Source organism: Haliotis asinina, chromosome 10, assembly GCF_037392515.1.
Source record: "Haliotis asinina isolate JCU_RB_2024 chromosome 10, JCU_Hal_asi_v2, whole genome shotgun sequence".
In the NCBI taxonomy this organism is placed as follows: Eukaryota; Metazoa; Mollusca; class Gastropoda; order Lepetellida; family Haliotidae; genus Haliotis; species Haliotis asinina.
Window position 1 is genome coordinate 49,305,066 of NC_090289.1, and position 21,698 is coordinate 49,326,763.

The 21,698-nt window shown below is 39.5% G+C and overlaps 2 protein-coding genes across 3 annotated transcripts in view; both read right to left on the minus strand.

Moving 5' to 3' along the window:
- Positions 1-2,221, minus strand: part of LOC137299129 (protein disulfide-isomerase A5-like) — a 39,562-nt gene extending 37,341 nt beyond the window's left edge. The window contains exon 1 of the mRNA XM_067831659.1: positions 2,126-2,221. Coding sequence (XP_067687760.1) covers positions 2,126-2,206 — 81 coding nt within the window. The 5' untranslated portion in view covers positions 2,207-2,221. The remainder of the gene's footprint in view (positions 1-2,125) is intronic.
- An 8,011-nt stretch (positions 2,222-10,232) lies between these two features.
- LOC137297865 (peroxisomal trans-2-enoyl-CoA reductase-like) lies at positions 10,233-17,313 on the minus strand. 2 transcript variants are annotated; one of them, XM_067829833.1, is made up of 8 exons: positions 17,005-17,313; positions 16,204-16,343; positions 15,648-15,813; positions 14,582-14,663; positions 13,990-14,086; positions 13,530-13,637; positions 12,854-12,968; positions 10,233-11,953 (listed from the first exon to the last, which is right to left on the minus strand). In XM_067829833.1, exons 2-8 carry the CDS (start codon positions 16,330-16,332, stop codon positions 11,871-11,873), a joined length of 780 nt encoding a protein of 259 aa, XP_067685934.1. In that variant the 5' UTR covers positions 16,333-16,343; positions 17,005-17,313; the 3' UTR covers positions 10,233-11,870. The 2 variants fall into 2 exon arrangements, with proteins under 2 accessions (XP_067685934.1, XP_067685933.1); XM_067829832.1 differs by having other exon boundaries at positions 17,174-17,312.
- Positions 17,314-21,698: the final 4,385 nt, after the last annotated feature.

Genomic DNA, 21,698 nt, shown 5'->3' on the forward strand with positions numbered 1-21,698 from the left:
CTCTCATAAGCCTGAGAACTCATAACGTTTCTCTTGCATTGGCACCTCCTATACCATAACATACTGACAACAGTTGTAGCACTATGATATCTTTAAGAAACATGGTCCTGGCTGTCATGTCATGTCTTGTCTTTCATATTGCCCCAATAACGGCTTGGATATATTCCATTGTGCATATCTCACTTTCAGAAAGAAATCTGATTTCAAGTAAAACACTCCTATTCAAATAATTCATGAATATTTGATTCTTGTCTGAGAACTACTACTTTGGTCATGTCACTTGAACCACAGATTGGAAAACTGCAGTTCAGTGTATCACACATCAGACAACAGATAACAGCACTGTCTGGATATTGTGGGTACATCACAATGAATGAGATTCTGTCTTGACAATATCTTGTTATGTTGTAGCCATGTGATGAATATGATGATTACATATTTCAGTTCTAAATACATGTGCTCACAACCATCTTGTTGATTCTAAGTGAAGTTTCAGCCTTGAAATACAAGCTGACTTCAAAATGTCTTGTACTCATGAGCCAATGGCAAATAAGTTCTTGGTGCCTGAATGGAACTCTTTGTAGCCATACAAGCCATTGTTAACAATCACATAAGCATTATCAGTTTCAAAGAATGTCACAAAGGGAAACTGACCAATCTCATCTGATTATTCAGCATTTTGTGAAACAACATTTATGAAGCCCAAATTTATTGAAACTAGCAGTTTCATAGAAATTGTCAATGGATAATAGCTGCAAGAATTATAATTCATGTTGACTTGGGCTTTTACAATTCATGATGTGTATTTGGTGAATTGAACCATATCCCATTGCAATATTCGTAATTACCAGAATCGACAGTCATGAATGTCTTAAAAAGGGGGTATTGTTGCTTCAATTTCAAGTAGTTTACCAAAGTGAAACATGCAAAATACATAATATCCAAGCAAGGAAGGTTAGCAGGCAACAGTTTTCTATATCTAATTTGACTTTAAATATGGTCAGTGTCATTGTCGTGACAAAATAACACTAAGACAAGATGGTTCAAGTTTAACAATGAATTGTTTTGTTGTTTCAGTGAACGTAATAATATATGAACTGCTGACATTATATTATACATGTTACTCAATATATATATGCACCATGTTAACCTCATAATGGATTCATTACAGCCCTAATGTTGACTTCATTAACAAAGATACAGATTGCATAATTTGAAGACAATCAGTTTGAAGATATCAACGCACATAGTTCAGTTGTGGAAATGTTGTTAGCAAACGTGAATCCTAAAAGTACATATGTACATCTTCATTGCTCCGTGCACACTTGAAATATCATGATTCTTCCCATTATCTGACAGTATGCACTTGCCTGGCAGTACTAATCAATACAACTGTGCTGATTGTTGCATCGGGGAATAATTCTAAAATGGAACCTAAAAACTTGTTCACTTGCAAATGGGAGTACGAGACAAACTGATGCTATTTCAGTGCTGACACATTTATATAACACCATATCAAACGTGTGATTGTACACAACAGTATACAGTTCTATCATCATTAAATAAAGTCTAGGGCAGTGTATATATATTTTCATATCAAGTTTCAAACTGTTTCTTTTAACATGCACCATCTTTAAGTTACACGACAATAGTGCAATTGTCAGTTATTTCATTCGTTTCTCAGCATAAAGCAAAGAACAGTCGACTGGGTTCCGTAGATATCACCCTGCTGGTGGAATGTATATAAATTGTCGTCATAATAGTAGTACTTCACGTGTTTCACGTTTTCGTGTGTCAACGAACACGATGGATATGAAGAAAAGTTTTATCAACGGTCAAAATTAAACAAGAATCTGATCCGGAACCGTCGCATTCGCCCTGATAAACAACCGCGACGACAATGACAATAAAATGTCCAGAACATAAGCGTGTTAGTCGAGAGATGACGGCTGATTGTTGTTACATGGGATTAGTCGTGCACAGGGGTACCGCGATCTAAGTTTCCACGAAATTGCACGAGGCATTCCGGGAGTGCAGTGAAAGTGAAATTGCATTTGTAATGATACTGTGTTTCACTGCTTACACGTACAGTTTGTTTAGTCATTGTCAAATGAAAATGCCTCACCAGAATTATGCTGAAGAACAGGAGCACTGTGTGTCCTTTCGCCATGTTTGATGCCACGTTATGTTTCCAAGTTATGAGCATGCGCAGTGCCCGAGATTGCCAATGACAGTCTCCATTGGTGATGGACACGCTGCGTTATCTCTCAGCCCATCCGTTGATTGATAAAATATTAAACCCACGTGGCACTACACGGATACAGTTCAAGACACAACATGCACAATTCAACTGATTAAATCAATAAAAAAAGTCCTCTTGCTATGTTTCAGCGAGTTAACTATGTTTGCGAGTATGCCTATTTGACGCCACTCAGCTAAAATGCTGTCAAAGGCATGGTTCAGACGTACATGTATTTCCAAAGTATCTGAGATTAGATCTATCTGTGAGTGTATGTGTGTACATACAGCTCTCCTAAAACAATAATAACGGGTGCTTTAAGAACGACTTATATTTAATAGCTAGCCGTCATCATGCATCAAAAGTCTATGGATACACTTGATAAGAATCTAGATAGATCTACTGGTAAAATTACTGTTCTATTTATTTAGTTTTATGACAAAACGTCAATATCTGGATTTACAAAAGTGACATACCAACGCTCACATAACGAAACTGAATGCATTATTGAATTAAATGTTTGGTAATTGTTACGGTGAGTATATATTTGGTTTTAAGCCCCGGCCGTTCAGCAATATTTCAGCAATATCATGGCGAGGGACGCCACAAATTATCGAGCTTCATATACCAGGAAACCAACAGGATCCTGGTCGGGATCCCCAACAATCGTAACAGTTCTATCAACACAACAAACTGTGTTACAGATTCACCATACGGTTCTTGTCAACATGCAAAAATAGAATTTACACACACACGCATTGTTAATTGTATAGCATTAATCCAGATAGATGCTTGATTATTACAAGCCTTATGCGAACACTGTAAGTAATGCGACTTTTTATGGACAGATTTTAAAAGCTCAAGAGAATTGTACTGTAAGAATATGTTCATATACGTCGTTACTATGGGGCAGCCTGAAGATGTGCAGTCACATTTATTAGCAGATGTGACGGGAAATTTATATATGGTGCAGACTTTTGATATTCCCCGAGAACATCCCCTCACTGTAATGGTAATTAAGGTGGGTTAGTCTTGTGGTTAAAGAGTTCGCTCACCGCGCCGAAGACCCGGTTCGATTCCTCACATTGGTACAATGTGTGAAACATTTCTGGTGTCCCCTGCCGTGATATTCCTGGAATATTGCTTAAAGCGACAAAAAAACTAAACACACTCGCTCTTCATTGTAAACATCGAAGTCGCAAATTATCCCAAAATTACGTACCTAGTTTATGTACGGTAAATGAAAATGTTAGAAATGCATATTTACAAAAAAAAGCATGCGCTGATTCATTAAAAGATGTAACAAACAGGAATATATTTCCTGGTTAGAACCTTTTGAAGATTTGAAAGAGTTTTGTGTCCGTTTGTATTTCCCCTCTTAAATGACGCGTCTTTATATTTAATTTTATGCAAGGAAACAAACATCAAACAATTTCAGATGCATCTGTCAGATTAGATTAAATATATTTGTGTATAGCTTTAGTTGGTATGTTAGCTATAGGTAGAACGATTTAGTAGCTTAAAACTAAAATGCCATTTATTTATGTATTTAGCTCAATGCAATTTACACGTACATTTAACAGCAAGAATATTGATAAACTTAGAATATTTGTAATGTTATATGTTTTAATGCTTTATATTAAAATATTTATTTCCATAGCTCTGCAGTGACAGCTTTTCTTTCATTTTAATCTCTTATTGTCACACTGCATGCTTTTGTCATTCAGCTTTCCCCACGTAGCGTTAACAGGACAAGTTGCTCATATCTAATCATAAACTTCAATTTGTGGAGGTTTTTTTGTTAGGTATAAATGGCATCAACAGTGTGGTCCAATTCCGATTTGAATTATATATCAGGAATGTATATTGGATCATGATATTGTGATCATCCGTACAATGGAAATGTTACACTCTTAACTAAATATATTGTTTTACATATCCGTAATTGTCAGCTGAATAAGCGCCTGTATGTGTCACATATTTCAGTTGAATAAGTGGCCCAATAAGCCAGATAAAATGGTCTTAAAGGGTAAATGTAGCCTACAAATATTCATAAGATTCTGTTTCTTTAAGCTGTAATTTCGTTGATTCAGACTGTCTCACCATGCATGCAAGGACGGAGTTATTTGGTTAGTGCGGGGTGCATATGTTTTGTCAATGCTATTATCACATTCTGAACCTGGATTAAGTTCAGGTCATCGTAAAACAAAAAACACAGTTAATAGGTTAAAGGATGGGAGGAGCAGCATGCGTTTTAATTATCGTTGCTACTACTTATATAAATACTCCATAGTTCTATGGCTGAAATATATACAAGTATATTTTACTCACTCACTGTACTCACTGTACATGTCTTTCTTACGTTACTTCTAAGCTAGACACGCCCCTGTGGATAAAACAACACATTGTTGTTATATGGATGTATACCCAAACGTCTGTGTTCCTTAAACCACGTTCCCATAGCATGGGTTTTTAAAACTCTTTCAGGACTAATATATTCATGTCAATATTTCATTAAAGTCGAGAGTACTATACAGATTAACGCGCATTTAAAAATGTAGGAATTGCTTACAGGATGAGGGAGAATGTGGAGTAGTACAGCGGCTAAGAGCATACGCTCATCACGCGGAGAATCGAGTTCGATTCCCATGGGTTCAATGTTGAAGCCCATTTCTTGTGTCCATTACTCAGACACCATTCGGACGTTGGCCCAACGTTGGCCCAATGTTTACCAACGTTGGGCCAATGTCTGCCAATGCTTCCTTACTCGAAATGCTAACTGGGTAGCTTGATATTGCTGAGATGCCGGTAAAAACGTTGTTCAATCCGACTCATTCAGTTTAACCACACGACTATACCACCACTTCAGTTACAGGTTGAAGATACGAACCATTTTCTGGATAGTATCTATAATAGCCTTGTCGTGTCAGTGAAGTGAGGTTCATAAAGACTGCTCACGATCCTTCCTGGTGTGTGGTCCTGTGCCATGCGTGCGTAGAGTTCGGGTCCTAAGTCGATTGAAGTTAAGCAACGTCGAGCTTGGAGAGTTTTTGATTGGGTGACCGTGTTTGGCACCTCGGGAGTTTCTAAATGACTTCAGCCTTGCTACCCAGCGAGGCATATGCCATACATGTTTTTTCAGCTTAGGGTATCGTGTTTGTTCAAATTTACCGCTGCTCACCCAGCAGAAAATTGGTACCTGAGCATAAAGTCATGTGACTATCAAGCACGCAACAGATAGCCTTCGTTATCCGAGGTAGTAGTAACCAGATTCCGATTACAGCATCCAGTGACACATGAATATTTGACGCTATATAAATAAGTTGTTAATATTATGTTTACTTTTCACGGGGCCTCGCCTCAGACGCAGCAGGACGATGTCCATCTGTCATGCGCTTGAGAACGCCGTAACTAAGGGTTCGCCACGAATATATTTCTATGTTTATGACCTCATTAAATGTGAACATAGGTTTCACGATGTACACCTTCATCTTGTAGGACTGTCCCTCTACATTCATCTGATACATGCTGATATAACTGGAATACAAACTAAATGGGCGTGACTCACGAACTCATTTTCTTCCTACTTCTAAGTGCTTATCAATGACTTCACTATACAATATTATTATATGCTATATACTATTATGCCAAATGCCAGATAGTAATTTTAGCAATTAGCGACTAACAAATTCGATGACGCCCTGAAAGCATGTTGCGTCATTCATACTGGTATAGTAACTGAATACACTCGGTTTATCATTTCTTTAAATGTTTTACTGAATATAAACGTCAAAGAGTTTGGAAACAGCGGTCCACTCTTTGTCGAGACTAGAGTTGCATCACACTTTGTAACTCACCTGTAGGTCAAGGTCACAGAGGAAGATATGCCTTTACCAGCCCTCATATCTTTTACCAGGGAAATGAGTCATAGTTGCCGTCAGAAATGTATGTTTGTTCACAAATATTTATGCATGTAAACGTTCATGTTAGATGTGGTGAGAACACTTAAAAATAAATTTGTTTATGTCTGTTTCTACGCATGTAGTTTAATTGTCGTTTTCACGTATTTAGCCGCCCACGCATCTGGATTGCAGTCATTTTGTTCATCATGGTGCTTACACATTTCGCACGAGCCACATATTCTTAGGGATAGGTGTGTTCTGTCACATGTCTGACAATGTCACCTAGGTTTGTGTCGCATACCTCAGCAACGAACCTACAGTATACTGCTGGCATGTCCCTCGATCTGGGAGTGTGGTGCGCAAGTAAAAGTCAAAGAAATGGGCGACTCGTATCGCCTTAATTACGGCACAACACAGTAGTAGGATTGGCAAGGAGTATCTATACACATGAAGCAATACATGGTATGAATCTGAAATAGTCTCTTGTTCGGTTCACACTTTGTCTCATTTATAAAGAAGTTAGAAAGAGAGAGTATATTAAGAAAAAGAGACAAATGTTGGCCGCCCACATCCCATACTGGATATCTCGTTTCCTACTGTTTCCAATCCCACAAAATGGTATTCACGTACATTTATTCATCGTTGAGCCACAAAAGGGCTTCGAGTGTCATTGGTTTATTGATAATGAAATACGTGGACGACAGTTTTACGTTTGGCTGACTGGGTCTAGTACTTATGTCGCGGTTATCTTGTACATAAAATCAGTACAATGGGGACGGATAGTATGATATGGCACAACGAATCTCGTGGAATGTGCGCGAAGCACACGTTGGTTACAGAAAGACTTCTCACACTGACAAAAATATGGACTCTTGTTGTAATTAAACTAAAATGTTTACTGCTACTATTCTATATGACTATTAACGCAAGTACTATATCACTTGCACTATTTCTTGCTCCCACGCGTCGTCACAGGAGTGAGTGAGTATGGTTTTAATTTCGTCCCTTTTAGCAATACTCCAGCAATATCACGACGGGGGACACCAGAAATGGACTTCACACAGTGTACCCATGTGGCAAATCGAGCCTAAGCCCTCGGCATGACCGGCAAACGCTTTGCCCACTTGACTACCTCACCGCTCCTCCTCATAGTGACGCTGTCGACGCCCGTTGAAGTCATACTGTACCGCCATTACTCTAGTGTGTTGGAGCTTAATTCTGTAGAAGAGTGTCTGCCTTTTAATTCCGGTCTGTCTGTTCAAGTAACGCTGCAATAATTCAGCTGTTTTATATGAAGTGAACACGCAAGCCATGGCAGAATGTTAAAGTGACAGGCTAGAGAACTTGAACGTTACATTCGTGAGCGTTATGGTTGACATGTATGAGGACAAAGCGAGTCTTCTGCAAGTTTCACTAAAAGTCTCATACTATCACGTCAACTTGTCCATATGGGTGGATCTCTTGGGCGGCTCCTGGTCACAGGCTATCCCCTCTTCTCTCACATCAGCCCGATGCAGAACTGAGAGACTTTCATCCATGAAGACACTCCATCTGCTTGTCAACGTACAATCCTCGAGTATTGTTGTCTGAGAAGTGTTGGGTTTAGTACATGTGGACGAGAAGATGACAGACTGTGATACCTGAAGTAAATACAGATGTCTTAAACGACCATTGACCGTGTTGTAACTCAATGTTGTTGATGTCGTCGACGTTGTCATCACGGACCGGTTGTTTGTGTTGGTGAATTATATATGCGATCTTCTTCTTGTGTTGCAACACTAAGTCTTCTTCTTGTGTTATGATACTCTGTTTTCCTATTTCGTTCTTACGCTCGATCTTCTTCTAGTGCTGTGACACTCGGTCCCTTTCTTGTATTGTCACAATCGACCATGCCTTCGGTCTGCTTGGTATGTTGTGACACTCGACCTTGTTCTTGGGTTGTAACACGCGATCGTCTTGTGTTATGACGCTCAATCTACTTTTTGTGTTGTGACACTCGATCTTCTTGGTGTGTTGTTACACACGATGTACTTCTTGTGTTGTGACTCTCGATCTTCTTGTGTTGTGGCACTCGATGTGTTTTGGCACTCGATCTTTTTCTTGCGTTGTGACGCCCGATCTTCTTGTGTTGTGACACGCTGTCTCCTTTCCCTTGTCCTATCATCTGTTCACCCCAGTCTGCAAGAACGGTGAAAGGGGCGGAAATCGTTTTCTTTCATTCTAAGGCACTTGCCATATGATGTGAGTGGCCCGTCAGTTTAAGTTCTTTTAACTACATGTGTAATCAGTTTCAACTTTAAAAAAATATGCAGGTACAGGTTAGTGCGGGATGTAGATCAATAGACTCATAATATCTGCAGAAGCCAACCTATTCTTTTGCAGTGTCTTCTACTTTCCCCAACCAGGAAATATATTGTGTGATTGTTTTTATCGTGATTTACTCGAAAGAGGAAGAAAGACAACTACTTCAAAAACACATTTGAACGCGGAAATACATACTTGACGTCGACCCCATTTTCTTGAGAATTTCATTTTAGTTGTGGTATCCGATGTAGCGAACGTGACAATTTTTTGCGACATTTTCATTTTTTAAAATTCACCACGGGTAGTACTTTAATATATGGTTACGTGAACTGGCGTGTGTGCGTGTGTGTGTGACTCAGCAATATTCCAGGTATATAATGGCTCTCTGTAGATGACCAGAAAATCCAGTTATCAACATCATATTAAGCATCGATCTACGCAAATGGGATACGAGGTCATTTGTAGAACAAGTCAGCAAGCCTGACCACCGGATCCTGTCAGTCGCATTTCACGGCAAGCATGGGTTACTGAAGACCAATTCTAACCAGCTTCGTTTTGCAGAACTATCTAAATGCAATATCAAGCCACAGTTAATATGTACACCGCATAGACGCTCAGAGCCGTCTTTTGGCATGTAGCGACTGGGGATAGAACTGGCGACCCGCCGGCTGACGCTCTATAAACTTTTCCACGTATTAATGTTTTCATACATACTTATCAAAAGGAAGGCTGTGACTTTGTTGAGAAAGTATGGCTGGGTCACTTGGCTGGAAGTGTGTCAACCTGCCCCGACAGTGTGCTCGGCTTGCTTAAAAATCTCTGGACTGTCTAATCCCCCCTTGCTTATTTGTTTTAATTGCCATAGGATATTAACACAGTGCACATATTCACGCAGCTAGTTCATGCTCATTGGGCTAATATTTTCTTTTCAATCGATCATTGGATGTCAATCTCAACGTACATCGTATTATCAATCTCAAATCCGTGGGGAACATGCATGCAACTCATGCTGCCACAAGGAGTTATTGTGACTTTCTCATCCTTACGAGGTACCTATTCACAGCTGGGTGGACGGGACACATAGTCAGAGTACTTTATCCAAGTTTACTGCACGTTGCTGTACTAAGTGTTAGCACGTATTCATGTGGCCACGATCTGGTCATATGGATTCGTGGGTTCTTTCAAGTGCACAGGGTTGTGTAACTGTACACTAGAGGTTGTAACAACACTGAAAGAGTTTGCACATAAAGTTGACTCCAAAGTTTTCACTCCCGGTCACAGGTGGGCTGGATCTGGACATCTCAAACCCACTGTGTCACTATAGCCTGGTGCCTTAGCCAGCACGCACACCAAACCACAACTTGTCAAGTTTTGCAGACAGCTATGATCTTGCTGGGATGGGCAGGTTTGTTTGTTTCTTGCTGCACTCAGCAATATTCCATCTATATGGTGGCGATCCACAAATATTTGAGTCTGGACCAGATGATCCAATGATCAACAACAAGAGCATCGATCAAAAAAAGGATATCATGACATGAATGTGTCAATCAAGTCAGTGAGTCTGACACCTAAGTTGCCGGTTCTGACAAGCATGGGTTACTGAAGACCAGGTCAGGATGGATAGGTCCCCCAAATCCAATGCTTATCCTAAGAGACAGTTAATGCACATCAGAGCTCAGTCACGAAGTGTGGCACTGGTACCATGCCACCCTATTACCTGTAACTGCTGATGACTTTCAGATTTGTCAGACACCATTACCCAAATGAAGACACCCAATGTCAGCAAATAATCATCATGTATTTAATTTAACTTGAATTACATAGTCTATACAATTCAATACAAAACAAGGCATGAACGTTGTACAGTCAGTGATTTGGGTATACTGCCATCCAGTGTTTAGGAGAAATATGCCTGATCTGTACATTAATTAAAGCCTGGAGGCAATGGGGACGACTCTGATCCTGTGACATTGGTGTTAGGACAATATCATATTGAGCCACCATTTAATGTGACAAATTTTCATACTATATTTCATCTATGTCAATCACTCAAACTCATGCATGCACACACCCATGCTCACTCCCAAAATGCCTTCCCCCATGCACAAACACACCCACTCCCTACTATACAAAAATACAGTCACAGCGTCAAGGACCATTGTCACATTCGCTGGATTTTCTGGTCTTAACTGCATTACTTCCAGACTGGTGCTATACAGCTGGAACATCTCTCGCACACACACACACATGCAAGCATTTGCAAAAAATATACAGCAGGTCAGGGCATGCTAGGAATACACATCATAATAATTGGTTGCAGATTTGCCGATGGGATACATATTTACACTGCTTCTAGCAATATTCCAGTAATATCACAGTGTGGTGAGCAACTGCTTTACCTCCTAAACTACCCAAGTGACCCTCAAGGAATACAACTCTGACTGGAGTTTTGGCACCACCAGTACACATGTGACATATGAGAAAGTTTCTCCAAGACTATGTTTGTGACAGTCCATTGCCCATAAGAAGCTTCACCAATGCTAGACTTATGTTATGAAAATTATGAACATGTGACAAAGAGTTTGACACAGTTGGTAATCTGAAGTCATTTTTAATTCATTTTTACAATGTTCTAAAGCAAGACTAATGGTGCTCTTCTAAACATAAGTCTCTTCTTACTTGTTTTAAAACAAAAATGACTGCTAATATTCTCAGATTTGAATCAAAGAAATTAACCCCAAATTATGTCTAAACCTTTAATTATTTCTTTGTATTTTCCTTCCCATGCATAGTGACTGTGTAAATCTGTTAACAAATACCCCTAAAAATCTCATTAAAAAACATTAATGGAAGAACAGCACAGTATTTTGGAAACAGTTGTCTACAGCAATACACAGCTTAAATCATACATATTGCAATATATTTTCAGGCCCAAGTATACTGGCTAAAAACAATTACTAGTTTCATTGTTATTTTATCATTCCACCTGAAATCTACTCTAAAATTCATTCACAGTTCAATTCAATTTCTCTCATATTGTTATCTCCCCTGAATCAAATCGATCCCTAACATTAAGTTGAGTAATATCTTCTTTAGATTCTTGGAAAATCAGTGTCTGTCACTGTCACACACTTCCACTCCTAAATACCTGTCACAATACAAACACTCTTATTATCACAGATTTAAATGCCATGCCGAACACTACCTTTCCTTCATCGAACTTATACACAGCTGTATAACATGTAGTTATCCGGTTAATATACATGTATTCAAGGAATTCTGAAAGATGCCTTCACCTAAATCACTTTAAGCATGGGTATGAAACAGTAACAAAAAAGCTGCTGCATTTGATTTCTGGGAAATACTGGTTAAGACATATCAGCAGGTCAAATACTGGAAATATTTTTAAGACTATTGATCATATGTTATAACTTGGACTTAGGGGTGTTCTGAGATCCAATACTATCATCATCTTCATCCCAGCGATATGCAGGCAGCTTCTTGTGCTCTGAAACCATGAAATTGCAAGCAGGATCGATAAGTCATATGTTATCCAGTAATGTCGGAATTATTCAAAAGGCCAGACCAAGTAATCCATCCACAATGGATTATTGTCCTGAGAAATCTTAAATGCAGGAAAGTAGAAAAAAAAGAAAGAAATAATACTATTTCAAATACAAAAAATATTATACTCTTGGGGAAAAAATGAAGAGTATATGAAACAGAAAAACCATCTGAAGCTCATAGACAGACAGAGACTTATCAGGTATTTTGCAGGTCAGAGACAAGTAGACATTCATCCACCTTTTTCCAGATTATTCAGGGGACTAGTCCAGTATTCTCAAGGTGAAAAATAGGTAGTGATTCACTTCATTATTCTGCAGATCATAAAGGGAACTTACCTTGTATTTTTTAGGTCAAATAGGGGACTCACAAGGTAAATACCCAGGTCACAGAACGTGACTCATCTGGTATTATTCAGGTACTGAGGGGACTCACCTGGTATTTCCCAGGTACTGAGGGGACTTACCTGGTATTACCCAGATGAAAGAGGGAACTCACCTGGTATTACCCAGGCCAGAAAAGGGGACTCACCTGGTATTTCCCAGGTACTGAACGGACTCACCTGTATCACAGAAGGGGACTCACCTGATATTTCCCCAGGTACTAAGGGGATTCTCCTGGTATTACTCAGGTCACATAAGGGAACTCACCTGGTATTACCGAGGTACTGGGGGGGGGGGCTCATCTGGTATTACCCAGGTCAAAGAGTGGACTCACCTGGTATTACCAGGTCACAGAAGGGGACTCAGCTGGTATTTCCAAGGTATTGGGGGGGCTCACTTGGTATTACCCAAGTTAAAGAGTGGACTCACCTGGTATTACCAGGCAACAGAAGGGGACTCACCTGGTATTTCCCAGGTCATAGAGGGGTAGATGCTTGATCCTGCATCCACTTTAAGGCTCTCTCCTGAGATGAAGGATGCAGCCGGAGAAAGCAGGAAACACACAGCCCCAGATATCTGTGGTTGTTGTTAAACATGACATTCTTTACCCGTTGCTATCTTACAATCCTAGCATCTGGGTTCTGTATTTGTACTCACAACTCCAGTCTGTAGGACCTGTACTATTGCCAGCTGCTTGTACCCCTTTAGGTCCAGCACTGGTGCTTAACAAATGACAGTGTGTAGGTCCTATGGCCTATAACTTCAATATAGCTAGTAGGTTCAATATCACTGCTGACAACTCACATACTGGGGCTAGCAGCTTGTATACATTTTAGGTCTAGCACTGGTGCTATCAGCTTGAAGTCTATAGGTCCTATAGTAATGCTCACAACTCCGACAGATTCTGGGCCTTACTCCAGTGTTCCAGCTCAAAGCTTGAAGGTAATATGCTCACCTCCCTCATTGCTGGATATGACTAAATATAGATGTCATATATCAGTATCAACACCATCATCAATACAGTTCACACAATAGGCTGACAAGCTGAAGGTGTTACACCTTAATCAATAAAGCAGTGATTGTCATTCTGTTCCAACAAGACACTGAAGTATGTTCAAGCAGACTGTGAAGGTTTACCTCCTCTGTAGTTCCGAGACGTTTAGCAGGCACAAAAGGAATGTTGTGGGAGAAAATATTTTTATCTCCATAGTTGGCAGCAGCAGTTTCTGAGAAAATGGAACTTCCCTGCAAGTATAAGACAATACTGATAACATTCTCTGCCCCAAATGTGTTACATGATACATACTGTCCCAAACCTGTTACATGATACATACTGTACCACACCTTTTAAATGATACATACTGAATCATTTGGGTTTCATGATAGACACTGTACTAAACCTGTCACATGACACAATTAGCTACAAAACCTGTTAAATGATACATTATGTCTCAAACCAATTACATGAAACATGTACCTAACCTGCTACAGGATACATTCTGCCTCAAACCAGTTAAAAGGTACAACCTAATTCTGATTCTGATATGAAATTGCATGTAAAATAAACAATACCACAGTCGATGGCATTATTACTCACAGGAGCCACAGCGTTGACCCGCACACCATTAGATGCCCACTCAATGGCCAGCGACTTTGTGAGATTGTCCACAGCTGATCGGGCCGCACCTGTGTGACTGCATACAGACAAATGTATTCAAAATTTGAAAATGTCCATAAATCAAGGCATAAAATAATGAAAAGGAATACATTATATAAATCTACTTATAACAGTTTAACTAAGTCAGTGCTGAAGTGCTACAAAACATTTTGTCAAAAGAAAACATTTATGTAATATTCTGGTACATCTGTGAGTGAGTGAGTGAGTGAGTGAGTGAGTGAGTGAGTGAGTGAGTGAGTGAGTGAGTGAGTGAGTGAGTGAGTGAGTGAGTGAGTGAGTGAGAGTGAGTGAGAACTGGAATTTATGTGCTCTAAAAAATATTTCAGTAATTAGTGTATCCAATTTCAGAATCAGCTGTAAACAAGAACAGCAGTATTACATTGTCATAAGGGTTTAAAAAACAGCACAAAAGAACAAAATACTGTCAAGAGAGTTGTAATGTGACAACTTATGAACATGTACAGACTTTGGTATCGTAATGTCAGCCTTGTAATAGGAGTAATTTACTCACCACATAGATGGGAAGCCCTTCCACATGTCGGCGATGATGTTGACGATGACCCCTCCATGCTCCTGCATCCACTGGTTGTAGACTGCAACCATTGACAGAAAAAACGTCTAAATACTGCACAATGAGTGAGTGTGAATTTGGTTTTACGCTGCTTTGAGCAATACTCCAGCAACATGATGGTGAGCAATCCCTTGTGGGAATCAAACCTAGGACTTTGATGTGATGAGCAAATGCTTCAGCCACTTGGCTACCCGACTGGCTTTTACTGCATAACTTTTTGCAATGCAATACATAAGACGTATTCTGATGAGAGATATGCCAACCACTGGATAAATGCGAGCACATAGGATTATAGGCTCTCTGTCTCCCACTTGTAGAAGATGAATTAAATAAGGAGTCCAGCTCAAGGCTGAAATGATGAATTATTCTGTTGGGATTATCTATACTTAATTTGTGGTTACACACTTATATAGAGAGCAATTTGATTTGAGGGATTAAATGTCAGGCTACAGAAGCAACATACCAGTAACAGTTTTAGAAAATTTGAGAGATGACAAAATGAGGATCATTTTGCAGGCAGTTTTCGGGAGATGGAAATATGTACAGTGGAAGCTGTCAAAACTGGCAAGTTGTCAACACCAGCATAAAACCTCAGTTCCATCTGTGGCTTGTACATTTATCACCAGCTCAACATGCTGTCTAAACCGGACTATGTCTTCAGTCTCGATGTGTGCCGGTTTAGACAGCTTCTACTGTATATGTTGCTGAGATTGCTACTGAATGATTAGTAAATGATGTTTCAATGTGTGCACATCAGGAACCAGGAACCAGTGTCACAGTACTAATACAATTAAAACAGAGCAATACACTTCCATACACAGTAATTTGTTAAATGTTGATGTAACAATTAATGTCTTTTCTCCTCATCAGCAAAATATAGGTCATATGTGCCTTGCCATCACTTCAGTTAAAATGATATTAAGATTCAGATTTTTTACGATTATTTCAGCAGATCTGGGACCAACAGCAACCTCTGATTATGTTAGGATAAATCTATGATATGTACCTTCTCTGCAACAGAGGAATGTCCCCGTGAGGTTGGTCTCCACTACAGCGTTCCAGCCCTTCAGGGAGATGTTGGAGGCTGGACTTGGGAACTGTCCTCCTCCATTGTTAACAAGAAAGTCTATTTTACCAAAAGCGGAGAGTGTTTCAGACATCAGATTTTTCACCTGAAACCAAGCTCAAACAGATCAGACAATTTGCTTTAGGTCACATGTTGTTCATTTCCTCTGCTACATAAAATGTGATGGAAAGATAAAACATACAACAAAGATTTCCATCTTCAACATTGAAAAATAGTTGGTTTAACATCTTTGCCCCACTCTTTTTGACATTTTCTTGTCATGACGCAATTGTCATGTGCCCAATCCTCATAAGTGAAATACAAAGATTTAACCACAAAACTCAAACAAACTCAAAGTCGTCTTAAGCTTTCAAAACAATGATTAATCAATAACATTTTGTGCACTTCCTGATGCCTGCAGATACCATACAGAGACAACACAGCTAGATATTAAGAATTTACACTAAAACCATGTTGACATTATCATGAACCTGACCTGATCCTCTTTTCGAATGTTGCACTGCATGTGTTTCAGCTGTGCAGGTCCACGTCCCTGTTTATCTATCTGTTTGCATATTTCCACCGCAGACTTCTCCAGTCGCTCCGTCTTGCGAGATGCGATCATCACCTTGCATCCTTCATAACAAGATGAAATATAATAGAATCATTTCTCATGCAGAAGATGTTAAAGTTAATCAAATGTTCCATAAGATGCATTCTCTTTTGCATCATGCATAGTTGCAGGGATAGGGTTTTAAAAGAACTGCAAAGATACATGAAACTTAAAAAGAAAATCAATAAAAGAGAATCCAAAATTCAGAGAGAGGCAAATGTTACAGATTTATCAAATTAGTTTCATGCATATTAAAATTTACTGTAAGAAGATCTAAACTGAGAAAACTGTTACAGATGACAGTCGAGTGAGCCTACATCATGTACAAGCTACATCCTTGCATTTTGATGTTTGTTGCCAGACAGCAATATTCCATCGGTATTTCATTTTCTATATGCATAATCAAGTTTCAACCAAAGTTGATTGCATCTTGACATCGATCTATTCATCTTAAACACTCTGAAATATATTAACAAATCAGTGAGTCTGACTACTGCTAAGTGACGATCATGACTGGGATGATTAGATGATTTTCCAACGATTGCATGTCGCTGGCAAATCTAAGGGACAGAACTCTGTATAGTGGGTTGAGAGCAAGAGTTCGTTTTGGCAACTAATTTACTTGCAACTTTTTCTTCAATCATACATCATCTTTTCAAACCAATACAACATAATTCTTGTTACGGTAGGCATAGGCAATAGCCGCGAGCCACGGTGAGGTCTTCTGTCAGGTCGTGACCGTGCATTGTGACTTGATTGTTGGACACCGTCGCAGCTCTTGGCCAAGTCAGCAGAATTCTCCGATCGGTGTCTTTACCGCTGCTACGCACTGACTCGATACCCCTTTACGAACCTAGATACAGGAGTTCAAGAGTTATGGCCTTTCCTATTCCAGTTCCTCCTCCTGTTACCACAGCAACTTTGTCCTTAAAAAGACCAGCTCGGAACACACTAGCGACTTTTGAACTTGGAACCACCATTTTGACCAAAGACGTATCACGTGATACGGGGAGAAGCAATTTTTCGGTAAGGGACCGATTATTGAATTGATACGTATGCAATTTGTGCGTTGCGAGTTGATTTACATAATAATAATTATTGTTTTATCCTTCTGTGTTATTTAAAACAGGGAAACCATATAGAGGTGTAGATGATCCCTGTTTAAACGTAAACAAACTGATATTCCCCAATACTCAACTCGCATAACTTTTATCAGTAACTGGATCATCATATGACATATGAAATGTTAACATGCATCATTTATCGTCCCCTCTCTACCACTGTAATCAAAAGCATTGCTGCTCGTCTTATCTGCTGGGTGTAGATGGTTCCTTTCCAACTCACTGACGGGTATTTTTGTCTTCCCGTTATAATTTATATATACACATTTCATCCTTGCATAGCCTTATGTTTATGTCTATTTTCTGATAACAGAATGTTCAAAATAACTAAAAACTAGAAAGTCAGCAAAGCCTAAACACCTTTGCGACCCCTCTCAATTTTCACCTGAAATGTGTTTTGTCTTAATCACGGATATTGCACGACAAAATGGCATGGTCTGTGTGTGAAATATACACCTACGGGGTGGTATGACCAATTTGAAACAGTGCAGCACATACATGCTCTTGTTTCACGCATTCACAAAACACACCCGTCAGTAATAAATATCTGAAGAAAAAGTAATGCAGGTTAATTACATGTGTTAGAACTGTTTGGGTCGTACTCAAGGTGTTATCTCTCCCCATGAATGAAATAACAAAATGGACAGGTATTTTGAAAATAAGATATACTGTAGGGATTATCATTCTATGTGCATCATACAAACCTATCGTGCGGTGTGACTTAGCATAACTGTACGGTAAAGCTACGTTAATTATTACATGGGGTTGTGATGTAATAAAGTTTTAACGCCTTGGTCAGTTAAGATGACTGAACTTATATATAGCGAAGTGCTTTCACACATCATATTAGTGCTGACTCCCTTGACTGTTAAAAGACACCTTTCTCCATAAGTTTCTGACTCCTATTGAAATACACGTGGATAACAACAAGCCAAGCTTGAATTGCTCATTATAAGTTTTGAAGGCAAACGTGAAGCTGAACCTATAAACAGTTTTACAAATGGTATGATTGGTTCTCACTAAAATTAGTAATGTCAAAAAACATATATTTACTTTGAAACTGTCGTGTTAGCCACATTTAGTAAGTATTTGTCTTTATCGCAAAGTGTCTTTCTATCTCTGCCATCAGCCATCGCGCATCTCCTCTCGGAAGGACGTGGAGGTTGCGTGACCTAGAGTCAAGCTACGCGCCCAACCAATTCAGCAGCTCGCGCGCGTCTTGCTCAGCATCATCATCCCGCTCATATAGCAAAATCCCGTCCCCTATTCCCGGTCTAAATCCCGCTAAGGTGATCCCGATCGCCTTGCTAGTGTTGAGAGAACCTGCGCGCACCACGCCATCGTAATTTCGGATCCATCAGGCTTTCAACTTCACTCTGCTTACATTCGGATCTGTGACGGCGCCGGCGTACTACGCTCACATTGTGAGGACCCGCGAAGCTATTTCCTTATTATTTTCCGTGTACTACTTTTCTGCGGAGCTTCGTCTGCATTTGAGGTACATATTTTACGGATTTGATGAAAGTAGTTGTGAAAATGTGTAAGATCGGGACATAGTACCTTCTTGCACGCGCTAAGCAGCTGGGAAGAGGCAATCATGCTTAGAGGGACCATTATTCGGATTTTATGCTCGCTTGATGCAAATTCTTGTCGTGTAAAGCGGCTTGCGTCTAATTTCGGATCCAACAGTGAGATGTGTAAATTCATCGTAGCTTCGGATCCTAAAGAGGCACGTCCCCGTAGGACCAACTCAATCCGTCCGTGTGTGAATTAGCGGCTATCACTTGTACGGGCCGTGTTATGGAGGGCGCAGCGCTGCGCGGTACGCGTCAGTTGTGAATTCGGATCTCTCGGACTGTTGCATTGTGATTTCGGAGATTTGTCTGCAGGTGGTAGATATTTTTTTTCTACAAGGAACGGAAAAAACACCTCTATTTGTCGACACTGGAACAACTTGTGACTAGGTTTTTTTTCACATAAGGAAAGTAGTCAGATGATGGATAAATTCCCCCCGACATTCATCCCACACAATCAACTAATTAGGTAGGCATAGTTTCTTTCCCCCAACCCTTTCACCCCACTCCCCGACCCCGACCCCTCTCCAAACACAAACACCCAACCAACCCATCCCCCAATTTCTGCAATACCCCACTTCTCACCCCCTCCCATTGCGTCATAGACAACGTGCGATATTACATTTTTAGGTGTATTCTCTGGGCATACCAGACAAAACCTCAGCGAATATGTATGTATGTATGTATGTATGTATGTATGTATGTATGTATGTATGTATGTATGTATGTATGTATGTATGTATGTATGTATGAAGCGTTAATTTTGGTCTCTCGTTCTTCGATCTGCATACTAAAACAGCAGGCGTGGCATTTGGATTGATGAACCGACTTAAGTTTTGACGTTGCCTATTCTGGCATAAAGTTCTGTGCCTGGTTTTTGAAACACGTATTTTCACGGATCCATTCGGATCTGCAAGCATAACCCCTGTCTTCAACGTCCACGCCGAGCACTCGACACCGTTACTTCGGATTCGCAGTGGCCGTGTAGTTGCTATGTATTTGTGAAGCATGTTAAAAAAAAAACTGTCAGCCGCTCGCACCCTCGTCACACTGAAAAGGATTGGACGGATTACGAGACAAATATTCGGATCCTTTCCCCACGTGCCTTTGAAACATGACAATTTCAGATTCCTATCAATGAATGACCTGCCGCTAGTTTATGCGGTTGACTCTCATATAAAAGAGCCCGTTAGCATTAAACAGAGCACCTGATAATTGAATGACGCTCCCGTTTTATAAAATGATTTCGGAATTTAGGTTAAGGGTCAGTTTGGCACGATTTGCCAATTCACCCTACCGAGTGTGTGTGTGTAACTGGTTTAAACATATTTATTCGTGCAAAACGAATGGATTGGCAAACAATCTAAAAGCTTATGTTAATGCCTCTCCAATGCATTTTACAAAAGTAAATAACCAAAGTTCTAATAGAGGATAGTCACATGACAAACCACAAGGTAAATAATGCACATGAAACTAGTTAATGGTTAATGCTTCAAAAACAACCAATATATTTCTTAGAACTAGTAATTCTCAACCACATTTAGTATTAAATCAACGAGAATCAATGACGAAAAAGTAGACAGATTTTAAGATGGCTAGATTATCAAGACCAGATAGTTCACTATTTCCATATAAGATTGTCTTTAAGCTGTATCCATGTTTGTAATATTCTGCATCATCTTCACGAGGAGCGCCACAAGAACAGGAAGGATCGTTTGAGAGATGTCGTTCAAATTTATGATAGTTCAGATCGCTACAGCCTAGACGAAGCCTGCAGTGAATAATTTGACACAATCGACTTCCATAATTCACATCAAATCTAAATGTATGTCCAGGTTGTGAGGTTACTTTTTCAGTAAATGATATTTGGGATTGTATCATTTTAACGTCATTTGGTAAAGCATTCCAAAGATCTACTGTACTTAATAAAAAGGATCTTGAATAAACGAAATGCTGTCTGGGACAAGAGTACATAAGTAGTCTGGTGCTTTGTCGTTTATCATTTTATGGAAGAGGGTTAGTTTTTGTATACGTCTTCTCCCAATAAGAGGATTATACTAAGTTTCTGCATATGGCTTGTTCCTCTTGTTGCCCCACAAATTGTCCTTAATTCATCTAACTGTAATTTTCCTAAAGCGGTATTCTGAGCAGAGTTGCAGTTGTCCCAAACGTGACTGCAATAGTCAAATAACGGCAGAATGAAAGACTGGTACATAATCTGAAGTGACCTACGTGATAAACGATATTTCAAACTTCTCAAGCAGTTTATCATAGGAGTAACTCTATCTACAATATTATTAATTTGAGCAGCCCAATTAGCATCCTTTTGAAATATAAGACCTAAGTGTTTATGTTCATCAACTTCATTTATGGAAATCCCTTGCATAAATAAAGGGGGTCTGGGGCTGGCAATCCGTTTTCTGCTAAATTGAATTGTTTCCGTTTTTTGGGGGTTGAATTTCACTTGCCATTTATTCGCCCAAGTTGATATTTTTTGTAAATCGTCATTAACACTGTTTGCTGTTAAAACAGGATCTTCTATTATTACGTACGAAGATGTGTCATCAGAAAAAAGACGTATGTTACAATCAATATTATCCACAAGGTCATTAATATATGTTAAAAATAATAGAGGCCCTAGAACTGAACCCTGAAGAACTCCTGCCAACATAGGAATATATTT

What these genes read in the sequence shown, in the direction of transcription:
- LOC137297865 (XM_067829832.1), bottom strand. Translation starts at nt 17,300, where the DNA reads ATGGTGGTTCCAAGTTCAAAAGTCGCTAGTGTGTTCCGAGCTGGTCTT. An exon ending in ATTCCTCTGTTGCAGAGAAG is followed by an intron (nt 14,664 to 15,647) that starts GTACATATCATA and finishes CAATGGTTGCAG; the next exon opens with TCTACAACCAGTGGATGCAG. An exon ending in GTCTCGGAACTACAGAGGAG is followed by an intron (nt 12,969 to 13,529) that starts GTAAACCTTCAC and finishes CAACAACCACAG; the next exon opens with ATATCTGGGGCTGTGTGTTT.